The sequence below is a fragment of the Syngnathus leptorhynchus genome, chromosome 1 (assembly GCF_054491065.1).
Source record: "Syngnathus leptorhynchus isolate UIUO chromosome 1, UIUO_Slep, whole genome shotgun sequence".
NCBI classification, from domain to species: Eukaryota; Metazoa; Chordata; class Actinopteri; order Syngnathiformes; family Syngnathidae; genus Syngnathus; species Syngnathus leptorhynchus.
Genome location: NC_141195.1, coordinates 18962432 through 18986219, shown reverse-complemented (window position 1 = coordinate 18986219; position 23788 = coordinate 18962432). Strand labels below are relative to the sequence as shown.

Here is a 23788-nt window from a genome sequence, read left to right as displayed (position 1 = left end):
ATCTCTGAGCAATGCCTCATTTCGATGGACCTTGTTGTGAGTTGGAGGAACGGAAGCAGCTGAGGTTTGGCCCACCTGTTAATCACGATGCACATCGTGCATGGTTCTACTTTAACACTCCAGCACACACAATCGGTTATTAGTCGGTGTTGTGGATTAGGTTGTTGTTTTGCCAGAATGCAGTGGGTGGTACGTTCAAGGACATGTCTCAGCAGAAATGAACCACCCTCCTCTATCCCGGTCTTCATTGATTCTCACTGAAAAACAATCGTATGAGGGTCACTGTGGGCGTTGGCGACTTCTATCAATACTTGGAGACAACCCAAAGCAAATCATATTTTCAAAATTGCAAGCACTTTTTGTGTTTTTTTATTTTTATTTTCCATCATTTATTTTCCTGTGAAATGCTTTTGCAGGATATTTTTTCCCTTCAAATATTTGATTTACTGCTACTTAATGAAAAATATACAGGATGCTTCAAACCCTCAAAAAGCATGGCAAAAAAAGAAAAAAAGCATTATAATTATTGTTTAAGTGCACAAATCAATCTTGAAAGCATTTGTTGGAATTTCAAAATCAATTTGTTATGCAAAGCTATCTCCTTAACCATCCTTTCTTCACACATACAATGCTCTTGCTTTTATCCGAGTAAAAAGTGTGTCACATGAAGCAGTGTGACATTCTGCATTAGTCAGACCAAAACACCTGAATTCAGTGTCTGTAAAAGAATATAATAACCCCAAGGTAGTAGTAGAGGGACATTGTTAACCAAAAGAAGCGCTTAATCTTGATTATGCTACCTGTGAATGTGTGCATGACGGAAGGTGACAGTGTGGCCTTCACATGGTGATCAAATCTCCATGACAGTCACGTTGTGTTTCTCTTTATTCCCCGTTGGGTCGCTCTTGATAGTGATCGTCTACCTCCTACAATGTGCTTGGTGATTTTATTCAAGGCCAATTTGTTATGGATGGAAATCCTGGGTTTACTTTATCCAAATGCTCCACAGAGAACACTTTAAATAATCAGCATTAAAAAGCCAAGGTTGTACACATGTGAATTTATTTAGGTTGTATTAATGCTATTCGTTTACAAGCAGACAGTTTGTATATTGATGGGAGTCAAGGTCATTATGCAATCCCCAGGACAGTCTAACTCTATCTTGAAAATTTAAAACGCTAAATATGTATTTATATGCAAGAATATGAGCTTGTGTTATCTTCCTCACGATGAGTTGAGGAAATTGTTTTGTACTACAACCACATGAGCTTTGCAGTTTATCACTACCGGTAGAGGTCATGCAAAACATGCATGAATAAATGCTGCTTAACTAATATCACAAATTGGCAGGCTAAAATCCCATATTGGTCCCAAGGATCATGTTTTAGGTATAGTAACAACATTTCAAATCATCTAATTTGGAGAAAAATATTAATTAGTAGCCAACACATAAATGAATGTTGAAATAACACCAACAGCCTCATTTGTTGTGGACAAAAGTGAAACGTTGTCCAAGTCTTAAATGCAATTGAAATGCAAATCCACTTGAGGAAACTCATTGCCAGGCACTAATGTAAGGAATAAAACCTCTGTCAAACCACTGCATTTAAAATGAAAAATGAGAAAAAAGAAAAAGCCATTGCTTCATCAATGAATAAAATCCCTAATGTGGATGAATGAATCTCTTTCAAGCGGGGAAGCTGCGCACATTTACTTATTTATTTGACAACGGCAAACAGGAACGCTGAACATGAACAGCTAACCAAATTAGTCAAGCGATTTTTAAGTAGAGTACAACTCCAATGATATAATACACTTATTCATAAAATTCATAGAGGGAAAAAAAAAGAAAAGTGCCTTCAGCGTCAATTATATGGCTGATAACTAACATACAACCAAGCACTGACTTACATGGAATTAAGAGTCTGAACTGAACCTTAAACTACAGAATATACAGTCAATATATACTTCAATTAATTTGACCATCAAGGCATATTTCAGTAGGGCAATTCAAAGTGTGAAAGTCATTTGATAGATTCTTTACACAAATTGGGAATTTTTTCTTTTGATTGTGTTTCTTGAAGCTTATAACACCACATTCAGTCTGATATGGTCACCCTCCTAAAATAATGACTACTGACCTGGCACTCCGCAGATGCTTTGCTTCCATCTAGTGGCAAGACTTGTGGAGATACATCCATATCTCATGCATGATCAAGACTTGGTACCTGCCACCACTTCCAAAATTATCTGCTTAAAAAAAACATGTCATTACATTGCTTGACAAGTTGGAAAACCTTCCATCCCATCGACAATTGATGGGGTATTGCCAAGAAGACCAACAAATCTATAAATATTTTCATGTAGTATTCTGTTTTTAGATGGTGATGATTATGAAAATAAAATCTTGAAAGATTATAATTTGTGGAGTGAATCTATATAATACACGTTTCACTTTGGATTAAACTACTCAGTCTTCTGCAATGTAATTTATTGAGACACACCTAAGTACCATCAACTGTTTCTCCGTTACAAAAATAAACAAGAAAGCTCCCATGAATCCAAACCCTTGACTTGATTTATGACATTTTTTATTTACTCACTGCTTGAGGTGATTGTAAAAAAACACTGAAACCCAGAATCAACACACAAACATTTAAATAAAGACATTCATTTGAGATGACCTTAATGATGCACAGTAAACTCTCCACAAGCCACAATTCCAGTTGTAATTAAAGCTCAGTGTAGGTACGGCTATCTTGCCGGGGATATAAACAAACATTGACCATGTCATCTGGGAGCCAGAATCACAAATTATAGCATATTTTAATGAGTCTGAAACGCCACCCTCTACTTCTCTTTATTGTTTAGTTGCCAAAGAGCTGCTGTGTGTATTGTGGCATTTTTGACACTACATCCTCATTCTGTAAGCTTCAAATAATCAGTGGGTGCATATAAAGGAAGAAATATAAATGAATACAATATAAAATGGCACTATTGCACATTGTTCACCTGACACAAGGTCAACTTTGAATAAAGCAGAACCAGTGTAAAAAGTCAAGGTGTTCCTTGTATTTTTTTACATTCAGAGTCTGTCCCTTCACAAGTGGCAAATGCAGAGAACTTCTCATATTCTGTCCAATGTCAGTGAACTGAATCAACTGCTTATTATGCTGCAGACATTGTGGCATTCAAGTAAGGAACAATCCTTTTCACAGAATCAGTTTGCCTCCCAGTGTTTGCTAGTGCAGATTGTCTGAACTTCCTCATGATGGAACAGACCCCAAAGCAAGTTCTTCACACAACCATGGAGGCAGTTTAAAAGAAAAAAAAAAAGCGGTAGTGCATGTGATGCAAGTGTGTCTCTCACATGCCATGGAATACGTGAGCGCTTTGTATTTCCATGTGGTGTCAAAGTGTTCACTTCACAGAAGCTCTGCCTCGTCATTGTCGTCCTCTGAACCCGAGGGACCCTGACGAACTTCTTCATACCACTTGTTGGTTAAAGTCTTCATCTGAATCCGTCCGTGCATCAGGTCCTGTTAAATACATGCTACAAGTTAGCTAAGGTGAACAAATGCGTCATTTAACAATTCTGTCAAATTCCAGGAGGCTTTTATTCATGTAATTAAAAGCTTTGATTTTGTCATTCCTTAATATGGCTAAAACAAAAGGTAATCAAAATATATGGATATCTATTGTCTTTAATGATACACCAATGGAAATTGTGAATGATTTCAAGTTCTTGGATATACAAAAGGTGCAGCAGATTGTCCACGAGTGTGGCTGTATCAATTTACAAAAATTGGCTTGTTAAACACATTTTAATGTCCAAAAATGTGTTTTTATATTTTAGTACTGGCACTTTTTCGACTGAATGCGGAGTATACACAAGCTTGAAAAATCCATCATTCAGCAATATGCAGAGTACTTAAATTGGCTTAAAGGATTGCCAGCAACGTGATGATTTCAGTCCGTCTCTCGCCATCTCTTACCTCCTGGGTGAGCCTTCGGGTGAAGAAGGGGTTAAGGTACTTAGCATCAAGCCACATGAAGCCCTTCAGATCCTGTCTCTGGTGTATGTGAGCCTCGTATTCTTCCTCTGTCAGTTCTGATAGATGCTCCGACTCAACGGTATTTCCCTGGAGATAGCAAGAAGAAAGTGAGGGTCAGATAATCGGAGAGAAATGTAAAAATGGGTTGACTAACTGGCCACAGGGGAAAGGGATGAAGGAAAAGGTGGACCATAGAATTAGAAACAAAGTCCAAATGACACGAGTAGTTTCATCATGCATCTGAAGGATTGAGAGTGAAGAGACTGCAAAGGGGATTTTAGTAGTAGAGAGAAATACAAGCTTAATTGATCTTGCTCCCTTTGGCAAGGCTGATTCCCATTAGAAACACATCAAATAAGAAAATTCTGCACACAAAAAAAAAAGACATGTTTCTCTGTGGTTTAACGGTGTGACTCTGTTATCAGAGTGGTTTACATTGTGGAAATCTTGTGCCCTTCATAAACCATCTCCAACCCTTTGATGCTTTTTGCTCTCAAGAGAAACCACATAGTCTGATGGCAGAAGATGAAGGCAATGGCACAGCTTGGATCAATGTGTGTTACCATTTTTTGTGTCTTGCTCAGATTGATGTCCTTCTTATTCTTGCGCCGCGACTGGCTATCTTCAATGTCCATGATGCGGATGAGTGGCATGGTGCCACCCCCGAGGAGAAGGATAGTAAAGAGCACGATGATGATAGTGGTGGTGCCAATCAGTTGCCGCTTCTCGATTGGTTCCAGGCCAAGATGCAGGCTCAGAGCATACGGGATAGCACCTCTCAAACCTCAAAAATGCAACAACAAAACAACAAAGATTACAGTAACGAAATTGCCCAAAGGTGACAATATGAATAGTTTACTTTCTACAAACAGAATGTTTTTAAGCCAGCATTTTCACTCGTGTAAAAATAAATGTTTGGTGCTCAAATGCATTTTTTTTTTTTTTTTAAAGTGGTCCATATCTGAAAAACACCATGCATTGAACCATCTTGTGTAAATGACTTCCTGTTTCTCTTATCTCACCACTGAACCACATGATAAACATCATCTTAGGTGTGATCTTGTGATCTCGGCAAAAGTTAAGGAGGAATGACAGAGGGAAGATGTTGACGGCACGACCCAGAAGAACCAGCACCTAGAATGAGACGAGAAAGTTTTCATGATGACGGGAGGCATAAGCCACTGCCCACGAGTGTCAACATAAGAAAAGCACTTACAATGCACCAAATAACAAACGATATTTCAAATTTGTGAGGGAAGCTGAAGATGGATAGACCGAGGAAGGCAAAGACGCAGGTCTCTGAAAGGAAAAAAAAAAAAAATCTGCGTTAACGGCTATAATAGTGATGGGGCAATTATGGGAAACGGTGGGAATTAACTGACCGCACATAAAGGCCACTGAGCGTAGTGTCTGCTGCATGAGGATCTGGGTGACAGGAGACAGATTGTGATGGGTGTAATGAGACATCACGATTCCAGCAAACAGGATGGACATAATTCCTGTGGATGAAGAGGTGTGGATGATATTACAATCATACGTGAGAAAAAAAAAAAAAAAAAAATCAATCAATCAGTATGTACCTACCAGACAGTGAAATACCCTCTGCCAGGCCGTAGGGAAGGTAAGCAAAAATTATCATCATGCCAAACTCTAGAGAGGGAGTCTTCCTCAAGTCAAAGTGTTTAAGAAACTGGTTTGCAAGTTAAGGAATATCAATAAGACTGCTGCAAAAATAGATGTTCACGAAACAGTAAAGTAACAGACCCAACATAAGTGGATACAAGAGCAGAGATGAGTCCTGTGAGGGTTCCCAAGGCGGCAGAACCAAAGAACATTTGGAGGAAATATGACACTGCTTGCAGAAATGTCTCCCAGCCTGTGCTTGTGTCTGAGCGGGAAAAGAAGCCCTCTGCAGTGCTAAAGAGACACCAAAGAACAAAATGTTAACCAAGACTAGTTGTACCTTTGACAGACCCTAGAGGGCAGACAAATTCCATCTTTCAAATGCAAAGCCTGGGACCAAAATCTGATGACGTGACAAATTTGAAGAAAAGTGAAAATGGACTCTTACTTTGTGAGGACGATAGAGACCGCATCATTAAGGATGCTTTCACCAAACACCAACATGTTCAGGACGGGGTCCACGTTGAGCGCATTAAAGATGGCGATGGTAGCGACGGGGTCGACAGCGGAGATGAGTGAGCCAAAGGCAAAACTACAACACAAGAAAGGTTCATTGTTCGTTGTTGAAATTTTCCTAATGATGTGGAAACATTCTTGCTTAGTTAGTTATCTAAAATGCTCCACTAGTTTCTGTTTCCACAACCTTGTAAAACAAAGAGCTAAGACTCTCTGCACTGATTAACCAAATTGCAGAGGTGACCCCTGAAACCTGTTTACTCTCACCCCCACCCTGCTTTCTCTCAATAAATATTCCCTTGCAAGAGGCGAAAGTTAGACTGCTTTCAAGCACCTCTGTACCACACAGCGGTGTTGATGGCTTTCTTCGCTTGCAAGCGTAAAATGGACAAACTGTCTCACGTGTGGTTCTTGCAAAAAAGGTAGAGTGGGCAAAACTCTATCAAGCTGAACTTTATTTGTGGTCAATCAGAGGCATTTTAACTAGCGGCCGGTGTGTGCTGACCCCACTTTAACATAAGTTTGAATGTGAATGGTTATTTCTTAACACAGCCACATACCCACTTGTAAGAGGACATGCATAACTCATAATTTCAGTCTAAAATATATGTTGCTGTGATAGAACAGCTTATTTAGCATAATATTGAAATTATTAGTGTTTTTTTTAATTAATGAACATTGAAAAATCAAAACATTCTCCACTGTCCCTTCAATGTCTAAAATAAAAATTAACCATCCTTGCTGGTTAGATGTAAACAGTGTTTGAACCTGCTATTATTCTCATTTTAATGAAGAAACAGCAGAGAATGAATATTTAACAGCAACAAAAACAAGCGTAACGTGGTGTGTAAGGGCTGGCTGGATTCACTTTTACAAATCTTTGTACTTCACTGCATTATTGCAATAAACAGGAAGTTATCAAACAGGAAGGTCTCACCTATCTGTCATGGTCATCTTGTAGATCACGTCAGCCTGTGGGCGAGAAAAAATAAAACCGCCTATTGAATTCAGAGCAATGTAAATCAATATGCTAAAATGTGGTTTGAGCATATCTTACTTGTCCGAGGAAGTAGATGCCTCCTCCTACGATGAAGGCAGAGATAGCCGTACCGATCACTGCAAACAGGGTGATGGAGCCAATGTTCTGGAAGAAGTTACCCTGAACACACATGGAGGGAGGCAATGCGTTAGTATTCCTGATGTGATTTCAGTGGGGAGGCAATGTACTATGTCACATTACATCAGTGAACATTCAATAGTTTTTAACGATTTATGCTCATGTTTTTTGTTTTTTTTCTTGTTAAGGATATCTTTGTCATTGTGGTGACCACTCATCATATAGTAAAGCAAGTAGTAAGAGCAATAGGTTTGTTTAATTCAAAATGATACATCAACTTTCTCTTTCTGAATATTCATCTCTGGTGCAGTTTTCTTGGGTGAATGGTATTCTTATTTTCAATCAGTTTTACCCAACTGAAAGATAAAGTAAGCTTGGGAACTACATTTGAGAGTGTGATTGTGAGTTTCATTTCTTATCAAATCTGAGAGATTATAAAATACTTCTTTCCCTAAAGTTTCAAATTACAGACAACATGCAAATTGCAAGGTGAATACGTTACGGAAATTAATTTCAAGGTAAACCACAGTCGCACCACTTTTATTTTGTTTTTTTTTAAACCACGGCTAATTCATTAACAGAATACTTAAATCACACACACTTCAGGTGCTAATATATTTCTATATAAAACAAACATTCATAATGTTTGAACAATTGCATGAGATAGTAAGCATTTTTTAATTTCATATTTAAATTGCCCTGTTGAAAATTCTTGTACAATACTTGTATCAATCACACTTTATTCAGCTGTACATCACCTTATGTAAAGAGTATCCTGATTCAAAGATGATGGGCGGCAGGAGCAAAAGAAAGAACATATTGGGTCGGAACATTTCCTCCTCCTGTTTGAAAACAAAAAGAGAAAAGGTCCTATTTAACATTTCACAGTAAAAAAAAAAAAAGCAACAACAGCAAAAGCAAATTCAAAACCACCAGATTCCAAAGAAGATCAATCAGAAAGAAGGAATTTTTAGGAAGTTCTTTCAATTGGATCTGTTACTTTACTGAACTGCCACACATTTGTCTGTGTAAATCCAAATAGTGATGCTTTATACAAACCAGAAAATGAATCTACAGCATGCTTCTTGTTAATACTAAATCCACCACACACTCATATTTCTTATTCATTACAATAGTGGCAACAATTATCAGCAGATTTTATACTTAGCTGTGGACAGGGGAATTTGAGGAAGAGAAGCCAAGAAACAGTGCTTTATCTGACAGGACATATTAGCATGTTTGCTTCTGGATGACTGGCTAACACACGCATGCACGCACGCATGCACGCACGCACGCACGCACGCACGCACGCACACACACACTGCCAGCAAATGCATGCATGCAGAGAACTACAGACTCAAACACATGCTATAAAAAGACACGTGAATTCCCCCCCTAAGAATAATCCACGCACACACAGTCACTGCGACCTTAGCTTTCTGATCATTTCAGTGCTATAATGAAATCATTGTTGCTAAATGGGCCAGCCTAGGTCAGGCGTGGGCATCATGTGCTCGTGCAGTGCTCTCTTCTTGTCCCTGGGTCTGTGCATACGAGACCATGTGCTCTTGCAATGACAAATTTACTGTATATGCACTATGAACACGCATGCACGCGCAAGCAAGTGGATGTGATGTACGTGCATCATCTGCCCATGCATAACATTCGGCTGAAGATGGATGTAAAAATCTATAAATGAAGCAAGAAGGAGCCGAGCAACAAACTGTGCAGTAGAATGTCCATAATTCCTTTTAGTGCACGTTAAACTCAATACGGGGTGTGCAATAGAAAGCAAAAGAAGGATAGATCTATTTCTGGGTAGTGGCTGACTGGTCATTTGTATCAGTTTTCTGTCAGAAAGATCGAAGAGGGCCGGTCCATATTTAGTCCATCTAGTCAACAATCTCTCCCTTTGTGTATAGGCAGCAGTCTTGACAGCTTGTTCGAGCCTCTCTGCCCCAATGACCCCATGAGCAGATGGAGGCGAACACAGTCTGCAGTCATCAGCTCGAGGCACAGCATACCCATGATGAACAGAGATGGAAAACTGACCCCTTGTGGTGAAAGGAGCCAATAGTTCTGCTGCAGTTTCTGATACCTGAGCAAAGTATACATGGTGCAAGGTAGATTGTATTGATCCAAAGTAGAATTTATTCAATTGTTATGCTACCAGGTTACTAACTCAAACAGCTTTTTTTTTTTTAGACTTGTATGAAAAAGTGGCAACCTAATAAAAAAAAAAAAAATGGTTTAAAACTAGGTCAAGCTATGGGATTGCATAAAGACCATACATGTTGCGGAAACAGACTTCCTTATGAGGAAAAAAAGAGGCCATTCAGAAATTCTTGAATGTTCCCGCTCAACTAGATTTTTGTCTTACAGGGAAAGTGACAAGGCAAACATAATTCACATCTGAGACTAAGGATGGCGGCTCTTACGTGCAGCAGCTTGACAGACATACTTCTGTATGCATGCCCAGGTTTAATAGCAAAAAATAAGAATGTGTGCAGGCATATACCCATAGATATTATGCAACAATTGAAATATACATGAAATGGAAAAAAGCTTATTCTCTACCCCAGTAACACTTTGCAATAAATAATAAATTGCGCCACATTCATTCAATTATATTATTAAAAAGTTTATTTCTGCATCTCTTTTTAGCCTATGAAGCTTTTATTCACCTAGTACTATAATGAATAATCTAATATATAAATATGTAACTAGGATTTGCTTCTAATTTGCCTTGATTTACACTCGTCTGTCTGCAGCCAGGTCGGCAATGTGAATGAGAAACAATTCTCATTAACTTACCCGGATAAATAAAACTTAAATAACTCACCTACGTGTGAAATTGTGAGGGAGTGAAGTGGTTCAAATTAAAGATGTTGCAGACAGAAGAGATAATTACATTTGAAAAGAAGCAAATAAAAAAATAAAATAAAAAAAAAACTTCGATGAATTTCTGTGTGGTTCCCCTGTGACCGCACTTGATGAGGAAAAAGGGCCCCGAAACCATAATTAAAACCGTTCTGTCCGTGTTGCTCTATTTTCTTGGTGTTGAGATTGGTGTTGAGATTGAATAACATCACAAAATATGCACTGCCCTTTGAGGCTTAAAACACAGCATAACAGTCACATAGAAAAACCCATGAGTCAATGACAAAGAGACAAACTAGGAGACGGGAAATTGTATTCACTAATGTAGCTCAATGTACTGGTTGTTTTTTTTGTTCCAAAAGTTGCTGCCAGAGATACTTTCTAGCAGCATTCTAGTTTTCCGGACCTCAAGGCAAATGAGTGCATTCAGAATACAAAAGAGTGCAAAAGATACTTTTTTTGTTTGTCTGTGGGGAAAGAAGTGCAGACGGGGGAGTTTGCATTTAAGGGCGAAGAAAGCAGATTGGTGGGGGAAAGGCAAGGGCAAAGCCTGGAAAGGCGGGATGCGACAGCCTCGGGGGTCTTGCTGGTTTGTGGCTGAAGGCTTGATAGATTTGTAAAATGGGCCAACTTTTGAAACATGCTTGCTGAGAAAGCAAGTGAGAGAGAACGAGGGAGGGAACGCCTGTTTTTAGGATAACGACAAGTTTAAACCTTCAGTTAAATAGAAAAGTCATTAAAATTTGAATTAAAGGAACACATTGCTTCTGTTGTATTTCACGGTGAAAAAAGCATTTATGTAGCGAGTGTTGTTTTTTTTTTGTCAGAGTTCATTTAAGGTTGCAAAGGTTTCTTGTCATTATCAAATTTTGAGAACCCGGATGGAGCGGCGTTCGCCCCTACACCACTCAGTGAGATGTGTGGTCTTGCATAATTGCGAGCTAGTAAAAACGTTAGCCTAACGTGACTTGTTAACGTGATACCCTGATTGAACCCACGGCACATATTAATTTTAGAATTCCTTTTAAGGGCATATTCTGGTACCATGGGAGTTTAAGATCAAGGGATGGCTGAGAATATTTGTCATTTTCACATGTCCTGAGTGTTGTTAGTCACATAAATGTTGAACAGAGGCTGTGATGTACCGAAGTCAAATTCCTTGTTTGGCACGCTCAAACATGGCGAATAAAAATTCTTGAATCTTGAATCTGAAGGGTTTCTGTGGTCTTAAGAAACCCAAATACTGTCAAGATTTGGGTTTTAAAAAGGGGTATTGACTGCTTGTAAACATATTCACACCTTCTAAATCGGGAATGGGCACCAGGAGCTCATGTTATTGGGGTCAATGACTACACAGAACCCTGAGCGGCCCAAGGTAGAATATTGACTGACAAACACACACACACACACACACACACACACACACACACACACACGCACACACACACACACCAACCCACTTACCAACACATACACACACGCACGCACACGCACACACGGAACAAAAACACAACAGGTCCCCTTGTATACAAAACACTGGCACTCCCTTCCCCTTTTTTCTCCATATTTCTCTCTCTTGTTCATTCATTCTTTCACTTGATGGTAGAGAGTGAGGAATGTTAATTAAAGGCTGCAAGGTCCAGAAGAAAAACAACAGGGGGGTACAATCAGGGCTCCGTGGGAGCACGAGTGAGCCATACACAGTGTGCACAGGTATTGCGAGCGGAAATAGAAGATTTATGACAAATATTCGAGACAAGGCTACGGGAGGAAAAATATCAAAGGGAAAGAAAACAAAATGGACAGAACATGCAAATGCAAAACCAACAACATTCATACATACAAGAATGAGTCACTGTACCTTCCAGTTGGCCAATTCTTGGAACTCAATGATCTTAATGAATCCTCCCATTAGAATCCCTTGAAGGAATATAGAAACAAGAGAGCAAAATAATGTACCACTTTTCAGAGATGGGACCAAGTCACACGTGCAAGTCTCAAGTAAGTCTCAAGTCTTAACCTTAAAGTCTCAAGTAAGTCCCAAGTCATTTTTTTCTTGGGCAAGTCAAGTCAAGTCACAGATCATGTCAAGTCAAGTCCTTAAATAAGTCAAGTCAAATCCAAGTCAAGTCACCTTATTATTGCAATTTTACCCGCAGAATCTGATCTTAGTAACGTGAAAAGACAAGATATCAGTAACTTTAAGTAACCATCATTGTCCAATGTGTCTAACCTGTTTAAAAAATATGACAATAATTTGGATTTGCACTGTAATTACTGATATTCAGTCAAATACACTATGGAACCTTATTGACAGCTCAATCTAAACAAATTAACGTCTGTCGACAGTGTCTGACACATTTGAGTTGCAAATATGAAAAAAGAATCTGAAAACAATTTGAAAGAAGAAACACATTAAAGAGCATTAGAAACATTTTATGTTTCGTCTGTAACATCTAGAGACACCAGAGCTCTATAAACTTCAAACTTTGTCAGTTTGAAGTTGTCGTCTGGCTGTCTGAAATGTTTCTGTGGCATATCTTGCACTGTGCTGTCCGTTTTTTGCAGTCATAAAGGTAATTACGATTGCCGAAGGTGATGACTCGCAGTACCGCTCCCGCTGACATGTTTGTGCACGTCTGATATAAAGGGGCGTGATTGTCCAATAAACACGTTAGGTACGTAAAGAGGCGACTGATTGATTGACAGGGTAGTGATTCAATCATGACAACGCCATTCTCAGCCTGCATTCCTACCGTGTTATTGATATTATTTTTTTAAATGTATTATTAATTTTACATTCAAACTGAAAACATAAACTAAATAACATTGAAGTCATTCAAGTCATCGTGTCTCAAGTCAAGTCCCGAGTCTTTAACTTCCAAGTCCAGTCTCAAGTTTTTTTATTTTTTGTCAAGTCAAGTCACAAGTCATCAAAACAGCGACTCGAGTCCAAGTCACAGTGACTCGAGTCCCCATTTCTGCCACTTTTAATATATAAGACCATTTCAATCCAACTTCAAGGTGTCTGGTTAGAGGTTAAAGATTAGACACTAGCAAAACATGTTGACTTTAGTTCATGAATATATTACATAGTATTCCAAATAGTGCTTCTTTTTTATAATTTACTCCTTGAAAGTTCCCATAGACTTTCGTGCTCATCACAAAGCTCAGCGAAAACACATTAACTAAAACGGTGAGAAAAGAAAACAGTCTAGGGAGCACTTCAAGAGCAAGATACTAGGGAAACTACAAGTGTAACCATCAAACCAGCACCCTTGATGGATTGGGATGGTGAGGAGATGGGCAGACAATAGTGGATGAGAGAGAAGAGATAAAGAAGAAAGAGCACTGTCTCCCTGATATGTTCACACATTGTTATCTCTCTTCAGCAGTGTCCTGCTCTAAACATGCCGAGATATCAATGCAGTCAGGGGGCGAGGGACAAAAAGGGATTGAGACAGATACAGTCCTCTCCAAAAGTTTTGAAAAGGCAAGGTCAATTCCTTTGTTTCTGTTGTTCAGTACACTAAACACATTTGGGTTTCGGATCAAAAGATGAACACAACATTTCAGAATTCCAGCTTTTGTTTTGTGGTATTTACATCAAGATGTGTGAAACAACTAAGGACAGAGGACCTTTTGTTTGAAACAGCTGACGGTAGCAGCTCCTTTTGAGCAAGATGAAGACATTATTAAATTAATTAGAGGGATCATTCAGTTGTGATGGTCCATTTTTCACTAACAATCAGATGATGATCTGGAACATAAAAACTGGTTTTATTTCCTATGTCATCCATTCATTTTGGAGATATAATGAAACAACTAGTGCCTTGAAAAAGCTTGTCTTGATGGGAGTCAAGGGATTTGTTCAATCACAATTTGTTTATTTACGATCATTGTAACTATGTGGCCAACAATGTCAAAATAAAAGGGATGAACCACCCTGAAAGTATGTGGACAGCTCTACTTAGGCCCACTTCTACGGCGGTGGCGAATGTGGCTCGTGCCGAGTACGGAGCTTTTTGACTGCCTTGACCGCAGGTGTCTGCTATGCAGGGCCTCGTATCTGGCAGGTAAGAAGCTGGAATCATACGACTAATCTTTTCTGTTAAGATGTTGAAAGCTAATTCTGCCTCTGCAAGACACAGGAACTAGCTGGAGCTAACTGTCGTGTCTGTCTGCCTGTCTGTCTGGCGACAGAAGTGAAGGGAAAAGATTCTGTCAGTGTCAATAGAAACTCACCAAGCGACACAACCGCAACACTCTCTGGAAGAAAATGTAGCTTGAACTTGATAAGCAGATGAACCAAGATGATGCAGATACCTGTTGTGACAAGATGGAGAAAAGATAAGAACCATTTGTCTCAATGATTTTGTATGAAATAAACATTTGCAAGCAAGTTCAACATCATCTACTTGCCAATCGGTACCAGGTGTTTTCAAGTTTGAAATTTGGTCAGTTACCATCCTGGGTTTCAAACTGGTGATTAGAATATTTGCCAAGAGGGAGTTGTTGCCTATCTGCTTTGCCGTTCATTGGGCAGCCACACCTGAATACATATCCTGCTACTACATGCTACCACTAGAATGAATTACAATTCACAGAATGCACTCAGTGACTCACGTTCAGCAGCAAAAGGAGCATGTCGTACGTTTACAGAGACTGATGTGTAATGCTGCATTAAATATGATGGAGTATAGAAAATGGATAGGAAAACGTTTCTGTATTAAATTGACTTGTCCAGAAGGTCAATACAATGTAGATTACAGTTCATAGTCTCAATGCAAGTGAAATAAACGTAACCAAATACATTACAGAGCTGCCAATGCATTGAAACACACTTCCAGAACATTTTTATCCTTTTGTCCAGAACATTATTGCAGGAGCACGTTACCGCAGTATATTTTGAGATTCTGAAGGGGGACATCTGATATTTATCAAACAAACAATAAAAAAAGCGGAAAGCGAGTGAACGTTGGCAACCTTCCAGTGTGAATGGACTCCAATGCTTTCTATTCCTTGTGGCATTCTAGAGAAGACCGCACCACAGTCATTCTGCGCCTGGTCTGAATTAGGCATAAGGAACTGCTTGTGAATTTCTCCATCATTGTATGATTAGGCATAAGTTTCCGGCATCAGTGGCTAGTTTTCTGTTCACGGCTAGCAGCGAGTGTCCGCTTTGCAAAAGTATCTGACAACTGTTGCTTTGCTTTTTTTAATTCATCCATCCATCTTCTTACGCTTATCCGGGGTCGGGTCGTGGGGGCAGCAGCTTTAGGAGGTACTCCCAGACTTCCCTCTCCCCAGCCACTTCCTCCAGCTCATCCCGGGGGATCCCAAGGCGTTCCCAGGACAGCTGAGAGACATAGATCCGGAGAGGGCATTCCACCCTTTTCCGACCGAGGACCATGGACTCGGACTTGGAGGTGCTGACTCTCATCCCGATCGCTTCACACTCGGCTGCGAACCGCTCCAGTGAGAGCTGGAGATCACGGCTTAAAGAAGCCAACAGCACCGTGTCGTCTGCAAAAAGCAGAGACGCAATGCTGAGGTCCCCAAATCGGACACCCTCAACGCCTCGCCTGCGCCTAGAAATTCTGTCCATAAAAGTTATGAGCAGAATTTGTGACAAAGGGCAGTCTGGAAAAGCACACCTCCAGAATGTACAATTAATGGAAATGGACACCTCCATGGAAGTCAACTTCCTGGAAATGCACACCTCCAGGATGTAGACTTCCTAGAAAAGCCACCTCCATGGAGGTCGACTTCCTGGAAATGGCCACTTACATGGTGCGGATGTGGGTTATGTAGCAAAGTCGAGTGTTTGGGGGCTTGCTCCATACAAGTCGACTTCCTGGAAACGGCCACCTCCAGGATGTGGAATTCCTGGAAATGATTGAACTAATGAACTAACCCCTTAACCTTTGACCCTTAACCTTTTACCCCCTAACCATAATAGGGTATTAGGGTTAAGGTTAGGGTTGTGAGGGTTAAGGTTATTAGGGTTAAGTTGGGGGATAGCATTCGGGGTTAGTGTTTGGGGACTTCCTCCATGGAAGTCGACTTCCTGGAAATGGCCACCTCCATGGAAGTCGACGTCCTGGAAGTGTACTTGTGGCGGTTGCGGTGTGGCGGTCAGGGCTGGTGTTTGGTGACTAGCTCCATGGAAGTAGACTTCCTAGAAGTTGATTTGTGGCAGTCGGGGGGTGGCGGGGCGTAGCGGTCGGGGGGTGGCGTTCAGGGTCGGTGTTTGGGGACTGGCTTCATAGAAGTCCACTTCCTGGAAGTTGACTTGTGGCGGTCGAGGGTTGGCGTTCGGGGCTGGTGTCCAACCCTCACTGGGAACGAATCCGACTTACTGCCGGAAATGGGGACCAAACTCTGGCATCAATGATACAGGGACTGAACCGCCCTTATCAGTTGGCTCAGCACCCCGTACTCTCGAAGCACCCTGCACAGAACTTCCCCAAGTCCACAAAACACATGTGGACTGGTTGAGCGAACTCCCATGCCCTCTCGAGGATCCTGCGAGGGTATAGAGCTGGTCCACTGTTCCACGGCCAGGACGAAAACCACACTGCTCCTCCTGAATCCGAGGTTCGACCTCCCGACGGACCCTCCTCTCCAGCACCCCTAAATAAACCTCACCAGGGAGGCTGAGGAGTGTGATTCCTCTGTGGTTGGAACACACCCTCTGGTCCCCCTTCTTAAAGAGGGGAACCACCACTCCAGTCTGCCAATCCAGAGGCACCGTCCCCGATGTCCACGCAATGTTGTAGAGGCGTGTCAGCCAGGACAGCCCCACAACATTCAGAGCCTTTAAGAACTCCGGGTGGATCTTATCTAACCCTAACATCTAACCCTAACCCTTGCCCCCGAGGACTTTTTTAACTGCCTCAGTGACTTCGACCCCAGAGATCGGAATGTCCACCTCAGTCTCCAGGCCCTGCTTCCACAATGGAAGGCGTGTCAGTGGAATTGAGGAGGTCCTCGAAGTATTCTCCCTACCGACTTACGACGTCCTGAGTCGAGGTCAGCAGCACGCCATCTTCACTGTAAACAGTGTTGACGGTGCACCGCTTCCCCCTCCTGAGACGCCGGATGGTGGACCAGAATTTCCTTTTTAATTTATATATTTATATTTTTTAATGTATTGTTTTTATTTGTTATTGCTACCTATACTACTAGTACATAAACCTACAGCAGAGATGAAGACAATGAAAGCCAACCTACCAATGACTAGAAGGCTAAAGAATATGGTCAACCCATTGGACTGTTCTTCTTCTTGGGCCTGGACCCCAGTTTGCGCAGGCAGAATGGCCTTGGGATTTGGGGGTGCGGGCATTGTCGGCTTGGTTGACAATGCTGTGGAGTGGATGGAATCATTTGCGTGGATTTCTGTGTCATTTGTCTTTCTACAAGGAGAAAAGCACAGTAATATGAGTGAGTGGAGTGTAACACAAAATTCACTTAGAAAAGAAATTTTTCTTAAAAAACAAGATTCACTTAGAAAAGACCCTTTCTTAAAAGATGTAATTCAGAATAGTTTTACAGCAACATACATTTACTTGAGTATTTTTAGTTAAGAAGAAACAGTAGTCTTTGCTCCAATGAGATACATTTTGCTTGCTACTTATATTTTTAGCTACAGGTATTCATTACTGCTTGTGCGGACTATTTTGGGTCGTCAGAGAGACTTATGTAATACGATGGTTTCACCAATCTAATGTAACTACTAGTGACAAAAAAACCAGAGCCGGGTGGCCACATGAACAGCGTACAGTTTACAGGGGCCTACAGAAACTAAGGTTTTCAAGGCGACTTGTCAACATGCACACCCTGAGTCAGGCTTTTAGAGCCTTCAGGGCCTTCAGGGCTTCACACCATGGTCAGTACCATTCCAAGCCAGCCGTCTGGCCCGTCCACTCAACGCTGCTCAGAAACTACCACCTGCATCTTGGCATGTGCTTTCTAAGCCTGGTCTTAGCCGCCAGGATAGCTGCACGCCTCAGTCAGGACTGGCCCAAACTCACTGTCCTGCTCATCTAGTTAGCGCCGCTTGGGACCTAATGCCCCACCTCAGTATGTGCTTCCGATTCTGGCCCAAGGATAGCTGCACGCCTCAGTCAGGACCTGCAACACTCAGCTGTCCTGCCCATCCAGCCGGTGCTGTTTGGTCCTTATTGCCCGTCCCTCAATGTGTGCTTACGGCCAGCCAATGTCTGCAGTGCCTTATCGGGTTTTTTTGGCCAGCTCTGCTACCTTTGTTGGATGCAGGTGACCACCTGGCCGACCAACAGTGGGCCGCTGTTGGGCTCTTTGGGGGTTGGGCGGTCTCACCCAGCAGGCCTGCAGTAACAGGGGTGGCCCTCACGACTGCCACAATCGCTTCCTTCCGTGACGTCATCAACCAAGACATGAAGGGGAGGGGTGCGTGGCACTAATCCTCATGAAAAGTGGGCGTTTTTAAGGGGATTCATTGTTTCAATATTTATCCAAAATAAAATAGAAAATGCTAACTTTTTTTCGTTTTCCTGATTGAAAAAATTACATAAATATGGCTAGTTAGTGAAAAATTTAACCATCCTCGCGTTTACCCTCCCTTTAACTCGTGACGTGTCTTCTACAGATAACGCAAGAGTTCACATTTGTTGGGACGGTTTCTTACCAATGACATTGACAAGCCTCCGATTGGTTTCGTTTAGCCCAGTACGATTTCATAATGAGACCGACAATCTTCTCCACAAATCACTTATATTAGAACCATGAACTCACACTAACCTGACAGCCGCTATGTCTTCGGGTCTATCGGGTAAATCGCGCGCCTCTTCAATGACATGCTTGGTTGATGAAAGCTGGCTGTCAGACAGAGAATAATCCTTGTGAAGATCGTCCGTTCCCTTGTCATTTCTCTCATACACGTCCGAAGTCTTTATCGCCTCTGTTCGTCCTGACAAGGACGGGCAAAGAAACAAAACTGACAACAACGAACACAGAACGTGAACTCTATTGGTTTCCATTATTGTCAACATTAGTTCAAACAATAAAACGAATGTTTATCCCTAAAAAGACTAACCACCCCATGTCGACAGCTCCATGTTTGTTTTTAACGTCACAATCTAATTCCTGAGTCTATGCTTGGGAGTTGTAGTTTTTAGTTTTGTAGGCAAGCGCAGAAAATACAGAAGCATGCATTTTAATTCGCTGTTAGCTCTTAAAATACGTATTAGGATGGTTTTCCTAAATATTAATTGAGGGTTGACTTTAATTGTTAAGAGGTTAGTTTTTCATGTTAAAAAAAAGATGTTCCAAAACATGGATTTTATTAAATGGACACAATTTCCCATAAACCTTTGCAACGGCGCCAGTGGTCAAGTGCCGCCCTTAAAAACTAGTGCGCCCAATGTAATAAACCAGCGCTTCATGTAGGCAGGAACACTTACGAATGCTGTCACTAAATGGAGAGACAATGTGGGGCTTTATGTAAACGAACGTCTTAAATAACGCAAAACATTAGCTGTTTTGCCATACAGTACATTGGTTGACTATTGGCGTTTGGGCTGCTTAGAGATCCCCAATGTATTTGACATCTTACCCGTTCCAGAAGGCAATAATTAGAAAATAGAAAAATAATAATCAGCGTGTATGTTTCAAGCGAATGCATCCCCCCCCCACACACACACACCCACTACGCACAGCCCCCCCTCCCCTCCGTGCACGGTGGATACGCTAAAGGCACGTTGCAGTGTTGCTCGGCGTCTACGCCCACTGAGGTGCTGCTGCTCATTTTCCTGCGGGAAAAAGCTCATTACAGGAAGGCAAGCAAGCAAGGTAAAGCAGGCAGGGAGGCTGGCTGGCTGGCTGGCTTGGGAGGAAGAGAGAGTTCAGGAGCGGCCGAGTTCCATCATCGACGTACAGCGTGACAAATAATGGCCCAGCACTGAAAAACGACAAGGCCGCCGGGTTGCTTCGCTCTGTCACCGCCAAAGTCCGTTGTTCCCGTACGCGTGTGTGTGTGTGGTGTGTGTGTGTGTGTATGGCTTTTTATGATTTCCACCTCGGACTTTAGACGCATTTAGAGCTGAAACAACCCCTGTCAGGAATGGAATTTGTATGACTGGACTGATTACCGGAGGACCTCTCCTGTTGTCAACCTGCCGTGGAAATCGACGTGAGCTCTTGGCCGCCTGCTGCCTCGGTGAAGCCGCAGAGAGCGACACCACCACACCGCTCGGATCGTTAAAAGCCTACCACTGTCCGAACCTTCCAGCACCTGGACACATCGGAACCGCTCTGTCTGCTGGCTGTGTGTAGATAACGCAAACGTGCCACCGTGTGCTTTTTTTTGCTGCCTGTATAATGCCGACACATTTGCGTTTCCGGAGAAGGTCATACCTTGGGCTTTTATTCCTTTTTTCGCTCTCAACCTCGGCACTCTATTTCATCTACTCCGCTCCTGGTATCGGTAAGTCTAAAGATATTTTCTTATTTTCTAATTTGATAATATTTTGTTGGGTGAATTTGGCTGGTTAAATCATGTGTGTCGTTGGGAGTGGAGACATGCGCCTATATGGGCTGAGCCTCATCAGCTCCCAATCTTGATGATGATGATGATGATGATCCTGGATGGAAATCAAACCCATCATGATAATGATAATATCGCATACCTCACTGTGATTACATTGATCATATAAATACTGGTTACTGTAATCCGGATGGTGTTAGCAGGCCTAACTATGATTACAGAGCTCAAAATGCTTTTGGCTTCAATTGGGAGGCTCGCTAAACAGTCAAATTCGACCATGTGTGTATTAGGCAAATTCCGAACGCGACTCACGGCTTATTGGTGTTCAAAAGGTTATACCATGACTCATGGGCCTAAGCGATGTTTTTCCGCTCCAGTTTGATACACAGATATTACCGACAGTCAAGTGATTCATATAACCAATTTTATCATTTGCAGGAACCGGGAAGTCACGTGCATCATACGTACAACACCCCCCCCGCTTGCAATTTCAATGTGTGTAAGCGCCTGTCAGCTCGGGCGGTACGGTATTGGGAAGAACACGTGATATGCAAATGGCGATATCGATATTGCGATATTTAACATGAACCTAAAGAAATATTTTTATTTAATGACATTGATATTTTTTGATGTGGCGGAATAAGCAAGCTCGGTGTATTTTTAGCTGATTAATTTTAATTACCCGATATAATATTCAACTATTGGATGCCTATATACATTTAAGATTTCATCTGACAGGTCAAATTTAGATAATAGCATGCAATTACACCAAAAAGTATTGCATGTCTTTGCGATATGCACAATATATTGAACGATATCGCAATAGATATTTTTTCAATAATTTGTGCAGCCCTAGAACTGCATCTCTCTAATCTTAGACCATGGTCCAGACATCATCTGCAATATCAAGGGCTGATCACAGTTCCTGTTTTGAGGAATTATTAGTCTGTTGAAACTCAATGGACTGATGAATATCAGACACTCACAACAATCCTCATTTGGTGATTGATTAAATATTATTGAACATATAAAAACATTTAATATTTGTACATCATTTACAGCACTATGGAACATACTATGGGGGTTATTCTTTATAAATTTGTAAAGCTAAAATTTCTATAGCAAAATTAATACAAACATGAATAACATCAGTATTTCATTCATTTATCTATATTATTTTGTAATTGTTAATATTTTTATCTGTTATGAAATACTCTGAATAGTTTTTTTATATAAAACTAATATAAAATTTAATATTTTCCATGTTTCTGGTTTATTGTCCGTGTTTTGTTCCAATAGAGCATGGTAATAGTCTTTCTTGCTAGGACGTAATTCTTAATATTTACAAGTTTAGTTTTGAATTATTTATTTGCTCTGGACATGTTGCTGTTTTGGTGTACTTGTGTGGGCATGAACTATGAGTTTTATCATTTGGTGGATAAGTAAATTCTCTATTGCATGCTGATTTTATTGAGGCGCAAGTTTCTTTCATTTTTCTCGTATGGTATCTGTAAAGTCCTTTGCTTCCTTAAGATGTCATTATATTTTTCAAATTTAACAATTAGCCTGGGCCTGTCCTTGCCTAGTTCTATCTTTCTAGTGGAAAGAGCTTTTTCCACATCAATTTTATCATGTTGTAATTTTTCATTGGATTTTTTTGTCAATGGGCCTGCGGGAAGCACTCGCCATCCCTTGCCGCTTGCGTTAGCTGCTCTCGCTGGTCACTGGGCTTTGGGAAAGCACTCGCCATCGTTACCGCTTGCGTTAGCCTCTCTCGCTGGTCACTGAGCCTCATAAAGGCACTAGCGTTAGCCGCTCTCGTTGGTTGCTGGGCCTTGAGGAGGCACTCGCCGTCCCTCGCCACTCGCGTTAGTTTCCCTCACTTGTCGCTGGGCCTCTGGGAAGCACTTCCCATCGCTCACTGCTAGCGTTAGCTGCTGTCGCTGGTCATCGGGCCTCTGGAAAGCGTGCACCGCTTGTGTCAGCCTCTCTCGCTGGTCACTGGGCCTCTGGGAAGCGCTCGCCGTTCACGTTAACCACTCTTGCTGGTCGCTGGGCCTCGGGAAAGCACTCGCAGCTTGCATTAGCCTTTCTCCTGTTTAGGATTCACCCAAGAGCTGACTTCGCTGCTCTGTAGTCTCTCACTCCATTGGTCTCCGAGTTGGCCTGTAACCTTCCCCTTTCTCCTCGTTAATGTAGAAACACAGATGCCACACTTGACACTTCTGTGGAAGTTCTTCTCTAAAATGCTTTCACAACGTACCAGTGGCAGGAACACTAGAAAGACACAATATACATGCGAGCCTTTTCCCATATACTGCTTGAGTCAGCATTGGTTGGATATCCGGTTGTGCTGGCTGAACAAGGCATTCTTGCTAAAGCTGTGCTGCTTTAGTTGGCTATCATTCATCTGAAACAGGCATGCTCAGCTCGGGTCCTGGAGAGCTGCTCTCCTGCCTGTTTTAGGTGACTTCCTCCTGCAACAAACCGGATTAAAATGATCAGCTCATTAACGAGCTGTAAAGAAGTCTGAAAACAATCCTGTTCACGCGTTTACAATGTCCACAGTTCTTTCCGCCTCCAATGGTTGATGGTCATCAATTTTTTAAATGGATTTAAAAACATGGTGCTTAAAGTCCCTGCAAAGTTAAAATGCATTCAGAATTTGACACCACGGCCAACTCTGCCAAATCTGATTTAAAATATAAAACTCCATCAGGGTCCGTTCAAGGTTGCAAATGTTCACTAGACATTCATCAACAGTATTAGAACTTTTTTTTTTTGTGACAAGGAAAATGTTTGCAGATCATTTGGCGACTCAATTGCGACCTTGAACGAACCCTGATGAGAACGCAACATTGACTGCCTTCGAAAACACTCACAATTGATCGCCCCTCTGTAGGATGGGGTCTTACGTAACTTGCAATTGAGTCGGATAACGACTGATGTGAAGAAACTTGTCCAAGTGGATGGGGTACCCTTGCTGGTTATCACAGGGCACTTGTTTTAGCCACACCCTCCAAAAAAATCAGGAACACGGAAGTGAGGTGAAACCGGTTCAATTCTATG

At 41.5% G+C, this 23788-nt stretch overlaps 2 protein-coding genes across 3 annotated transcripts in view; one reads left to right on the top strand and one right to left on the bottom strand.

Moving 5' to 3' along the window:
- Positions 1–1696: 1696 nt before the first annotated feature.
- Positions 1697–19312, bottom strand: slc9a8 (solute carrier family 9 member 8). Of its 2 annotated transcripts, none has more exons than XM_085905931.1 (16): positions 18976–19312; positions 17428–17609; positions 14437–14517; positions 12053–12111; positions 8070–8153; positions 7252–7353; positions 7132–7166; positions 6127–6270; positions 5837–5972; positions 5640–5745; positions 5438–5554; positions 5272–5354; positions 5078–5189; positions 4619–4839; positions 3996–4142; positions 1697–3539 (listed from the first exon to the last, which is right to left on the bottom strand). In XM_085905931.1, exons 1-16 carry the CDS (start codon positions 19224–19226, stop codon positions 3426–3428), a joined length of 1974 nt encoding a protein of 657 aa, XP_085762057.1. In that variant the 5' UTR covers positions 19227–19312; the 3' UTR covers positions 1697–3425. The 2 variants fall into 2 exon arrangements, with proteins under 2 accessions (XP_085762057.1, XP_085762065.1); XM_085905939.1 differs by lacking the exon at positions 18976–19312 and adding an exon at positions 18457–18577.
- Positions 19313–19932: 620 nt separating this feature from the next.
- Positions 19933–23788, top strand: part of b4galt5 (UDP-Gal:betaGlcNAc beta 1,4- galactosyltransferase, polypeptide 5) — a 29462-nt gene continuing 25606 nt past the window's right edge. Inside the window, exon 1 of the mRNA XM_085905952.1 lies at positions 19933–20659. Coding sequence (XP_085762078.1) covers positions 20554–20659 — 106 coding nt within the window. The 5' untranslated portion in view covers positions 19933–20553. The remainder of the gene's footprint in view (positions 20660–23788) is intronic.